This window comes from Nipponia nippon, unplaced genomic scaffold (genome assembly GCF_047370975.1).
Source record: "Nipponia nippon isolate SJK-2023a ecotype South Korea unplaced genomic scaffold, ASM4737097v1 scaffold_18, whole genome shotgun sequence".
In the NCBI taxonomy this organism is placed as follows: domain Eukaryota; kingdom Metazoa; phylum Chordata; class Aves; order Pelecaniformes; family Threskiornithidae; genus Nipponia; species Nipponia nippon.
Genome location: NW_028262334.1, coordinates 9,615,799 through 9,628,024, shown reverse-complemented (window position 1 = coordinate 9,628,024; position 12,226 = coordinate 9,615,799). Strand labels below are relative to the sequence as shown.

Here is a 12,226-nt window from a genome sequence, read left to right as displayed (position 1 = left end):
AATCAGTGGTGTTGGATCGCATTTTGCTTTGGCCACACTTGAAGTGAAAATGACTGTCGTTTACAGTCGGCAGTGCTCACGTTTCTTTGAATATGAGCATCCCTGCAATTCACGTGTGGCGGGAGGAGATCCTGAGCCGCGGCTCTTGGGAAGCCGCAGTGCAGCAATCCGCTTTTCCTGGACTTGGAAAGCCCCGCTCGCTTCCCGCCTGTGTGCTTGCCTCCGCTTAGGAAACCCCCCGTTGTACAGGCCTCGCCCCGAGCCAGAGCCTCGCAGGGGCAGGCAATTCAGTAAAATGCGCCCTGACAGTGCTTTCCAAAATACTTCCTTTGACTTTAGTCATGCAGTTTACATTCCAGAGAATTAAAAAGACAAGTACAAAATACGTTCACAAAATACGTATTCATTAAAAGAGGACAAAAAAGACCTTGCACTTCATTGAACAGGCCAAGTACTTTACCAGCAACATCCGTATCAGAATATTGTACCTGTTTCCTGCCCCCGTGTTTATATTCTCAACGACTGTTTTACAACAGTTAAAAAATATACTTTGAAACTGCAAATAGCAAACGGGTAAATTGACGTAAACATAGAAAGAATATTAAATAACCACAGGCGATTCCTATTTGTGTGCAGCTCGTGTTTGTCTATTAGGATTCCCACCCAATACAGCATCAGTGTTTGGATGAGCCAAGTTATTGGAGAGCAAATTAGTCCAAGAAATCTAATAAGGATCACGATAATTCCAGCGCCAACGGGAATGACATTTACAAGGCAGGTATCACCTGAATATCGGATTTAGAAAAAATGTTTATTTTACCAGTTTTGTCTAAGCTCACGCTTTAGGTCCGCACCCACAACTGTTCTTTCGTGCCAGTTTGATCCCACAAGTCTATACCCGTTTTGCATAAGCACGTAGGATGCATTAGTTACATGTGCCCGTCCCCAAGGCTCTGAGACAAGAGCAATCATATGTTAAACAGTTAAAATGTCAAAATGTGAGAGATATTAATAAAAAGCTGGTCCCGCATTTAACAGCGGTCGAGTACCGATGACGGTTAATTCACAGTTTCTAGTACTGACGGTTTCTGTGCCTGCGATCAGCTAGTTTCCCCACGTTTTGAGGAGCAAGGCTAACTACTATTTAGCAGACGGAGAGAAATAAAACCACAGTTACAGAACAGGGTGCCACAGTTTACACATGGAACTTCAAGCCTCGCTCCTCTCATCCACGAGAAACTACTCCTGACCAGAAACGTAGTGAAAAATGCAAAACTGTTTCACTGCCTTAATTTGAAACTTGGAACAATTCTGCAGTAGCTGAACTTGAACTCCCAGCCTTTGAATGTCTGCGGAACAGCCCCCTGTTGTGCCGCACTTTTATGCTGGCAGGAACTGAAGGGTCAGTCTTTCATCAGATCATCAGATTATGTCATGTTCTGACCAAATTCATTAGGGAAACTTTTACCAACCCTATTATCTCAAACCAGAAAATCTAGATCAAAGTATAACCGATTTTACGGCACAATAAAACTTGTTCTAAATATTTAAACACTAATTAAAAGGCCTCTTCTGTTAAAAGTAAATAAATAATTGAAAGATACCTCTTCTTATAAATGCTATTGAATGCAACCATATTTATCTCATGCCTCTCAGAAAAACAGGACCTATATATGGTGGAGAGTGAGAAGAAACGCACTTAAAAGCAGTCATTTGAGAAGCTGGAGGGTTGCTGGACTTCTACATCATTTGCCTAAAGTAAGTCACACTGAGCGCTCATTCCAGTGACAGAGCATTAACCCCTGAATGTCTTTGCTAACGCCATTCATACTGGACAATCGTATCTACTTACTCCCTGCAGATGTCCTGGACGGACACCACATCCAAAAGAAGAGAAGAAATACTTTTTAAGGAAAGCCTACATCAATGAGTAATTTCTCAGGAAATGCAATTATATTGTAATTTGCTTTCTTCCTAGAATATGCACGATCTTGCCTCCTAACAAGGTAAAGAGCTGTCATTAAGTTTGGCAGATGTATTTTCTGCTTTTTGAGCAGATACGACACCTGCATAAAACAAACACTGAACGTGGGAGTACTAAATAGTTTCTCTTGTCCCCACTTCAGGTGGATAGCAGGGATGGAATAAGAATTCACATTGATATAATTAACAGCAAGGAACTGAGTTTAGACTAATCCCTGAGCAGGAGCAGCAACAGCAAATAATGACAGGACAGTCATCAATATTGATTTCACCTATTTTTCAGTACCACAATCGGATTCTCCATCTGTAACTCAAACTTTAAAAGTATGATAATTTACGGAAAGGAGATTAATTTCGCCATTTTGAGTCAAAGACGTATTTCATAGCTTCATCCCAAATCCTGTATATTGTCAGGATCCCTTTCCCCTTTGAAGACTTAGTGAATGATTGAAGCTTCTACTTTCTGAGAAACAGATAACACAAGACTAGTAATCTGACTCTAAGCCACTGGATAAAGGCAGTTTGTTTCCTCTTAGCCCATCTGTCAACACCTCTTCAGTAATTAGTCCTAATTATTACAAAGGGCTAGCCTCCCATTCGCATTATTAAATCAGAAATAGTATCATAGCCAGGTATCTTTCAACGCCTACCAGACTGGCGACCTTCGATTTCATTGAATCTTCCATCAGTATCTGCCTTTGGAAGAGCCTCGGCAGTAATTTTAGCATCAGCTTCAAAGATGCAGATCCCACGGTGGAATTCCAGGGATGCATTCAGACACACACCCACATCACGTGACAGGAGAGCAAGCAACACAATTGACCTTCGCATTGTTCTCTCAGCTCCCGTGATATAAACCACACATCTCCATTTTGTACAGCAGAACTGCCTTTCGCGGGCTGCTTCGAAGCGCTCCTTTGAACTAAAAGCCGATAGGAAAAATAGTGAAACTGTGCCTATAAAGATGAGGGTCAAATCTTTGTTAAGAAAACAATACATCTGAAACGTTTTGCCAGATCAAGAGAAATTTGCAAGAAGTAAATAGTAACTAAAAATACGCATAAATGTATTTAAGTGTGACCAAGATTTAAAAGGTTTCCTTTGTTTATTTTTGCTCTAGAGCTGAAGTACTTCCCCAGAAAACTGGAAAACACAAAGGACAATGACATCGAAACTCACGGAACCAAAGGGCAATTAGCTGAGGCTTTAGTCGGACGGTTTTAAGCTCTTCATTTATGTTAACATTTATTTAACTGAAACAAGAGGAAAAAAGATGCTCTCAAGAACCAAACACTCCAATTCTTTTGATTAAAAGCCAAACATGTTTCCCAATCACACATCTGAGACCAGTAGTGAGGATTTGTTTACACTGGGTTTCTCATCCACAGCAGAGCACTACCAGTTTCCTCCGACACAACGAACCAGCCTGAGCTGCCCTGGTACGGTCTAGCGCTTGGCTAAGCACCTCTGCTAAAAGCTGGTGCCCAGCGCAGGGGAGCTACGCAAAGATCCGAAAGTCTCCATGTGAACAAAGCCCACGTCCTCGAATTAAAACAGAGAATGTTTTTGTTGATGTGCTTAAAGTTTCAGAAAATAAAGCATACAAAAGAGGGTTGTTGTTTTTTTTTTACCAAAAAACAATTTAAAGAACTTTTCTGTGTCCTGTATTAAAGTGAACCAGCGATTTTTTTTTTTCCCCCTCTTTGCAGGTCTCCTCTAAATGCTACAGAAGTTGACAACAAACAATATCTACATAAATTTTTAAAAGAAGATGCAAATAACAGAAGAGCTAGCTACTATATAAGAAGCAGTAGCCTAAATATTTAGGGTTTGCCTGAGCAATCAGAGTTGGGCCAGCACTGAACAGGGTGCGTGGGAGGATGCCCAGCCTGCAGGGATGTCCCCGCACCTCACTGGTGTCACTAAGGCCCAGTGCCTGGAAGAGGGAGCGGGTCCCCGGTTCTGGGCCCCCGACCCGTGGTTGCAGCCGGCCCAAAGTCCCTCTTCTGTCTCATTCTCTCAACTCGGCCTACTTGGAACTAGCACAAAGACATCTCAGTAGCGCGCAGTACTGGGGCATGAAGAAACTACTCTGGTTCAGCTTCCCACATACTTGCCCTGCATACCTTCCTGCTGGAGGACTCATGGCACCATACAGCTTCACTGCACCTGGATGGCTTTTCACTTCGGAGATAACTAAAACTCACTGCCAAGAAAAATACACACACAAACTTAAGATTCATTTTCCAAGTTGTACATTTTCCAAATAAATGCCATGTTAGTAACACGCACAGTAACGGGCAGGCATTTGACTACCAATGCGTCAGGCTTTAAAATACATTAATATTTCAGGTATCAACGATGCGGTGTTAACACTTGCTACCATTTTTTTCTTGATTATCCTTATGAGAATTCAGTGTACTAACAATAAGAACCTTTCAAAGGAAACCATCCTATGGCTCTAGTACTGCAGAAAAGCCCTGCGGGGTCAGACGAGTGGTCCATCTAGCCTACTATCCCCTCTCCAGCAGTGGCGTGCTGTTTAGAGATGCTATTTAGGGAAAAGACAGAAGCCTGACTGCTTTTGGAGTCCATTCCCCCCCTACTCCTCCAAGCACAACTGCTGTACTAAGGATCTTACAGGGCACGTCATTTCACTGCCCAGTTGTGGTCCTGCTGACTGTGACATTGTCTAATCCCTTTTGAACCTGCTGACACCAGTGCCCTCGCTACCTCCTGTGGCAAAAAACCCCCACTATCTGACGTTTCAGAACATGGAGGAGTATTTTCTTTTATTTGTTTTAAACCTGATCTGCTACTAGCTTCGCTGAGTGCCCTCTAGTTCTTGCATTGCAGGATGTGGAGGACAACAGTTTCTCATTCAGCTTTTTCATCCCTTTCATGATTTTGTAGATCTCAGTAATAAATACCTGTCTTTCTCTAAACCAAAGAGTACCAGCCTGTTCAATCTCTCCTCATATGACAGTTCTGCCGTTTCCCCCAATCATTTCAGTTGCCGTTTTCGGCACCATCTCTAACTCCACTAAATCCGTCTGGAAAAGCGGAGAACTGAACATAGTACGTCAGATATGAGCCCACTGAGGTTTTCCTTAGTAGCAAAATGACATCCTTGCCGAGACAAATCTGCACTGACCTCAAAAGTCACACCTCCCTTTCAAGAGGGGAGTTACCTTCTTTCTGCGACAGATATCATTCCAGCTAATACACCTGGCGAAGGCAGTTATCTTTGCTCTCCATAGTTCAGGATGTCTGCTGCAGGGCAAGCCAGGAGAGGAAAGGCTAAGTGTAAGTGCACTGTCCAAGGATCTACATCCGGAAGAAATAACATAATATTTTAATAGCACTTCCTGAAACACCTAGACTTCCTGGAATTCCTAGTTGAAATCCCAGAGGAACTGGTAATGTTCTCTGTCCATCCGAGCCTAGCAGGCTGCTTCCCTACGCCACTGTGTATCTTTCAGGGAAAAAGTGTAACGCTTGAGAGCTTTGGTCCGTTTTTATAGCACCAAACCCTGTGGCTTCTCTTGCTGACTTGGACCAAAATCCCCCTAATGCCTCATGCCAGCAGCTGTTTCTCTCCATTCCCAGCTACGTGTACTTAAGCGGCATATTTTACAGTAAACCAGATCCTTCCCTATTTTAAGGTTACTTTGTACCACACGGAAATGTTGGAGTAGCAACGGGTTGCCTTTTTCCCTTGATTTTCATTTCGTGTCATTAACCTTCACGGAAGTGGAAGTGTTTGGGTCAAAAAGAGGCAAAAATTATAAAAGCGTATGTGCACAACGCAATCTCAAAAGAAAAAAGAAACCAGACCCCAGCAGAAGGAACAAAAGGAAGCCCATCCTGGTTCCATCTGCATGAGCCACCCAAGCACCGAGGAGACAGCGCTGAGATCTCCCAAGCCTGAGCACGACGTCGCTGCACTGTAACCACAGCTCCGCCTCGGCCTCGCTCCTGCCACCGCATGCCCAAGTCCAGCAGCAAGAATCCACCGGGACACAGGAGCCGCCTCTCCCTGTGGTCACCCAGAAACGCCTCCGTCTCAAAATGGCAACAGGATGGATGGATCCCATAGCCTTTGTCTGGCAGCTTTGCCCAAGTGCAGAGAGGAAGATGAGGCCCCGTGTTCCCAGTGCAGGCCTTGCAGGAGGAAATGAGATCTGGATGTCACGAAACTGCTAGCAAACTAAGTCTGCAAAGCAGAATATTCATTTTTAAATACCACACCACTAGAATGTTTTATATAAACGTACTTCTGCAGTTTCCTCTGTTCCCGCAACGGTCCAAAATACATACATACATCAACAACTACACAACGGTAGCACCGCTAAACTAACACTGACTTTAAAGAGACTACTCACATAGTGAAGATGTTCACCCACATCTGCAACAGCCATGGAACATTAACTGAGCAACTGGCTTTAGCTCTCTCAGACACAAAAGTCTTCATAATGATGTGTTTTGTGTAAAACCAGATTACAGTGTAACCTGCGAGGTCTCTGGTATGTTCCCTTTTCAAGTCTGCAAGTACTAGTTTCAGGGAAGAAGCCTGTGCCAAAGTATATTATACCTACTGCGGCAATAAATTCTTCATGGATGAGGTTTTATACATAAATTACCTTCATTTGCAGTCTCTGACTGCTCTTCTAAATTTTATGGGATAATATGAATTATGAGCACCCATGTATTTCTTGTAGGCATAATGTGAGACAGATTTTTTTCTACTATATGCAAAAGATTATGCAAGTGAGTTGTACTCTACACCTCTCTCCCCCCCCCCCCCGCGTTGAACAAATGCGGTAACGCAGAGCAGTCAATTGCTTATGAGAAGCGTACAGCCTGCTATAAAGGTATGTATGTATGTATGAATTAGGTCTAACTAGGAATAAATATGAATCACATGGTTAAACAAAAGCATTAAAAATATCTGACTTTTTTCTAAACCTTATAAACTTAGATTTCTTAATCTGTTATTTCTTGGTTTAGTTATTGGTACATTTATGGTTTGGCAAAATAACTCCTTTTAAATAAATTGTACATTTAAAATGCACAATTTATATTTAATTGAAGCTACCATTGTAATCTTTACAAAACTTGGCTGGATTTCAGTGGCTGGGCTTTAGGTATTTTGCTGGTTCTGCTGGATTTTTAAAACCCTAGAGATCTGGGAATGGAACGAGTCTGTTCACTGTTATTACTAGTCTCTAGTAAATACTGTTGGTGACCCACTGGAACCTAAATCCTAGCCATTCTTCATGTATCTGTTGAACACTGGGTGCTTTGGACTCAGTTCATACACAACACTCGGCTCAGAAGCAAAGTTCCAGGTTTCCACAGGAGCTCTAATTTCAGGAATCACTAGGAATATGAACTGGCAAACGGTGCCCAGCCCCCCGTTCTGCAAACTGCTCTCCCGCCACTGGCTGAATCAGCCTAGTAGTTTCCAGGGCTCCGCAAGAACAGGCCCAGGATCGGCCATTTTTCGGCAAGGACACACTCTTGCTCCGCTGTAGGAAACAGCGGCAACCCTTTGAAACGCACCTACTCGCAGCCACTGAAACCAAGAGGCGAAACACAGCAGGAATGGTACAGATGGTATGGGAATGCTTGCCCTGCTCCCACGACAGCGGGGGAAGGATCAGGCAGGAAGGCTCGTCAACAAGATCAGACAAAAGAGAAAACACTGAATCATATTAAAGTAATTACCAGAAAATAAGACTTCTGTAAAACATTTGCAATCAGCTAGTTCAGGCCTTCAGGCTCAGTCTTGTATTGGGCTGCATGTAGCGGCACCACCCCAGGAGGCGCTCCAGGAAGGATGGGTGACTCAGAGCCACAGTTCCTCCCTGGCTCCCTTCCTCTCGCATGGGAGCACAAATAATTTCACCCCATCCTGGATGCAGCGTACTTCCACGTTACTCCTAACCAGCCTGAGAGTGCAAGAAGCCACGGCCCTGCTCCCTCTGCTCGCCCTACGTCCATGACAGCGGGGGAAGGACCAGGCAGGAAGACCCATTATCTCTCCACCCCATTGTCTCTCCTCTCCCCTCTCCCCACACCCAGAACTGCTGTCTAGAGCAGCCAGATGGGACACATTTACTTCCCGCTCCTGCCCCGAGATGCTACTGGGACGGGAATAATCTAGCATGGAGATAGTATCAGCACGAAAGAGAAGAGAATCCTAGTTCGGAAGAACATAGTCGTCACTAGATAATGATAACCACATTTAATGGGCACAAGCACGAAGGCACGAATTTCAGAGATTTTCCCCTTATTTAAAAAAATAGGGCGTTATAAAAATGCCCAATTACATCATCAGGCACTACACAATATTTATGGTATAAAATCACTGTAATTAAACGCTAAGTGCTGATTTCAGTTATTTAGCAGTGGAGCAATAAAATAAGCGAGTGCCTTTAAAATGTTATTTTCACAGAGTAATCACAGAATACAAAAGGAGCTAAAAAATTACCTGTCAGGACCTTAGACGTCCCATGGCAAGACGTGAGATTTAAGGTGCAAGGCTTCTCAGGCACAGTGTCGCAATTAAGCTCTGCGTCCCTCAGATCCACTTTTTTGCTGCATGCTTGCAGTGGAGCTACAGTACATGGGAAAAGAGAAGAGTGAATTCCTGCCCTGACTGGGTTAGAGTTACCATGTCACCTTAAAACTAGTCACTTGGGAAAAACAAAGGCTTACACAGAGACTAAAAGTATTAAAGATCTGAAGCAGCGAGGTAGTCCAGTCCGCTGTGGCCATGTCTGCACACGCCTCTCCGCTGAAGAACCAGGGCTGTGTTCATCACTGTTGGAAAACCTTGCAAGATTATATTAAAAAAATAATTTTAATTGGAAAATTAGTTCCAAAACATAACCTCTATTGAGAAATATAATCCAAAACATAGGAAATAAAGGATATTCCCAGCAGATATTCTCAATAAGCTATCTGTCATAGAGGGGAAAAAAGACTGCAATATTAAATATTACTAATTCTATTTGGGGGCTAAATAACAGTCCTGGGCAAATGGCGATACAAACATCCAGCCAGGAGGCGTGAAGCCGTGGTAAACCAGACGCCATACCGTCCGTAAGCAGGATGCAGTGCATGCTGTCCTGAACAGGGGTGCCTCTGGAGCCCACGAAGGGGAAGCGGCCATGCCACCTTCCTTCCTGCTTGGTGGAACCGATGCTGCTTTAAGGAAAGACCCCCAGCACAGCTCCAAATCTGCAAGGCTCAAGTGCTGTCAGTGTGCCAGACTCATCCTACAGGGCAAAATAACGGGTGGATGTGGAGCTCTCAGACTGCCTTCACCTCAGCTGTGACCCTTGCAGAAGCTGGGATGGATGACACTGAAAAATTCTTCACGTTTGGCATTACATTAAGAATGTTTCTGTCAAAAATAGAATGCAGCCCACTTCCATTCAGGTTTCTGACAAGCTTTTGTTTTTCTAGGTAGATTTTCAGCCAAACAAAAAAACTGAGCTGGAAATGTCCAGTTCAAATTCTTTGCTTCCTTACACGCTTCTCCTTTACCAAGAACAAAATACAACTTGTCAAAGAACACACTTCGAAGCAGGAATAATGATCATTCCCAACCCCACAGCTCCATTTTCATTATAAATAAAAGAACCCGAAGGTCTTCCATTAGCTTCGGTGGTTGGGAGGGAGTGGGAAGAACGATGCGTTAAGCTGCAATGGAGGAAGTACATACGCCAACTGGAAAAATGGACTATAAAAAGCTTTTCTTACACAAACACAGAAGGAAGTAACCAACACCCTCAATTGTCGAAGTGAAAGGTGGGGGGCCTAAACTCACAACTAGGAAAAAGAAAAGTAAAAATTAAGAGAGTCCTGAATGTTTCACGTGTTCCCAATTACTCTCAAATTTGAGCACCTTGTTCGATAAAGTCAAACTGTTATTACAGCAGATCTGGCAAATCTCATGCAAAGAGCACAAATGCTGTATAACCACACCAGGCTAGAGAGCCTTCTGCAGTTAAGGCTGTGTGTCACCTGTGTATGCGGCACAGCACTACCGACTCTCCCTCTCCGCAACCTACTGCAGGCTGGGTGGAGAGCCCTCTGCACCTGGGACAAGGGATCCGAGTGCCAAGAAAGGCCATGGTGCTGCGCTGCAGGAAAAGCATGTGCCACCACGGCAAGCCACTTCTGCTCCAAGGGCCTCTACTAACCAGCAGCATCCCCAGCTGCATGCAGGAACGCATCCCCTCCAGTTCACCCAGCTGGCAAGCAGCATGGCATCACCTCTTACGTCAGAGGACAAAAGAATCAAAGGGTCTAACACGGGCACAAGAATTCAAAGTACAGCTTCAGAAGGTCAAACAAACCCATCACAGAAATGAAAATTTATTAGAGCAAAGAGCTAAATACTGGCAGGCAGAGATGCAGATTCTAACAAGGCAGATTGAGGAAAAAGGAGGCAGACAGTGAAGCTGGCTGCACTGATTATCCCTCCTCTGGAGAGTGCGCTACATGGGCCTTTGCGCTGGGCGACACCCCGTCGGAACCAGCCATCACTGCTACAGGCTCATACGCTTCCACGACCCAAGCAACAGTCCCATACACCAAGTATTCTGACCCCTAGCAGACATAAAGTCTCTAAGAGAGATACGACCGAAAGAGTGCTACCATGATGATCTACTGGCGCTTCAGTAGTCTTATATTTTTCCATTAAGGTCATTTTCCTTATCCGTGAAAAGATATTGGCTCATGGCATTTTGCAAGGTCATAACCTTCTGGTTACAGAGCTTGAACTTGTCAACAATTATTTAGTGAGTGCAACGGAGCCAGGTCAGAACATAGATACATAGCACACAGATTCTACTAGTCTTCACAAAATCATTCCTTCCCCTGCCAGTCACTGTACAAAAGGACATAAACCTAACCTCAAATTAGGTAAAGGTTTGGTTTTGTAATGAGCCTGTAGCTTCAAGGTCATTTCACTTGAAAATTTCTTACATGGTTTTGAACATCTACCATTTATAAATGACAACAAATTAAAACCAGAGAAGACTTCACACAATATTCAAATGGAAGCAGATAGAATTCTTCTTCCTCTGCTGCTTACTTAGCGAAGGTGTTAGCATTGCTTTGCCCAGGACAACAAAGACAGCAACACAGCTTAGCACTTTAAACGCCAGGAGAGTCAATACAGAAGAAACCAGTCTGCTTTGTCCCTGGTATTAATGGTCAATGCAAACCAGACCAGGACACTGGGCTCTTGAATATGTTTTCTTTATTCTGCAGAAGGCACAAGAAGTTTTGTGATAGGCCAACCTCCCTCCTGATTTCAAATTGAGAATCCACGGCTTTACAGAGGTCTGCGTAGACACGGCTCTGAGCAACCTCCATCCCAGATGGCTCCTGGTCTCCCACATTTACGTCTCTGCTCGCTTTATCGCTTTGTCTCATTGTTTTAGGTGGGTTTGTGGGGTTTTTTTTCACATTAAGTGTGTGCATGGGACTTCTCCGCAGCTCATCCTGTGTACACTTAAAATCCCTGATATATCTTGTTTGCAGCTCTGCTTCTCCCACCTCCTAACACTAACGAGGACTTTTTTCCCTCAAATAGTCTCACCACTTTCTCGTGGCAAAATTAGCACTGCAGACTGCCAAGTGATTCCTGACAATTTACTTGTATGCATAGAGCACCATGCAATTCTACAATGTGCGTTTAAAAAAAAAAATCCTCAAATGCTTACACAATTCTGCTGTTTCTAGTTCTCACGAAGTTACTTTCTTGATATTCAAACTCAAATCCTGATGATAGAGACTTGCATTTTAAGGAGAGGCAAGCAGAAATTTCTCATCAACTGAACAAGTTGAGCTATGCTTCTGGGTATGTATTACAATATCTTTTTCGCATCACACCTACTCCACTAAATATACAAACCAGCGAGCAAGTGATAGTTTTGTCAGCCACCAGCTAATCAAATGAAAAATTATTAGGCTTAGAAAAATAATAAAAGCAGAAGCCAGCTGTGCATTTGTTGGATGAAAATCCCAGTATCTCCCATGTTAGCTCATGTGCATTTCAATTTCTGGGAAGAAAATAATGGGAGTTTCTCCACCCTTTCTCATGTGAGCCATAAAACAGATTTATTACCTAGGATATATTCTGTGTTTTCTCCTGAGGAAAAAAAGAAAGTGGTGGAACAAGTTCATTTTTTTCCCTTCTACAACTAGGATTTTCTTTATA

At 43.5% G+C, this 12,226-nt stretch overlaps 1 protein-coding gene across 16 annotated transcripts in view; it reads right to left on the bottom strand.

The window, feature by feature from the left end:
- GNB1L (G protein subunit beta 1 like) overlaps positions 1-12,226 on the bottom strand; it is a 43,117-nt gene that overhangs the window by 26,295 nt on the left and 4,596 nt on the right. For 5 of the 16 annotated variants that reach the window (XM_087754400.1, XM_087754393.1, XM_087754386.1 and 2 more), the window contains exons 2-6: positions 8,707-8,823; positions 8,480-8,605; positions 5,175-5,310; positions 4,110-4,189; positions 2,634-2,905 (exon numbers count right to left, since the gene is read on the bottom strand). The exons of 2 other annotated variants lie outside the window; for them this stretch is intronic. In XM_087754400.1, coding sequence (XP_087610526.1) covers positions 2,634-2,905; positions 4,110-4,129 — 292 coding nt within the window. In that variant the 5' untranslated portion in view covers positions 4,130-4,189; positions 5,175-5,310; positions 8,480-8,605; positions 8,707-8,823. Of the gene's footprint in view, positions 1-2,633; positions 2,906-4,109; positions 4,190-5,174; positions 5,311-8,479; positions 8,606-8,706; positions 8,824-12,226 lie in introns of those variants that run through there. 9 more of the 16 variants (XM_087754390.1, XM_087754398.1, XM_087754396.1 and 6 more) reach the window with 6 other exon arrangements.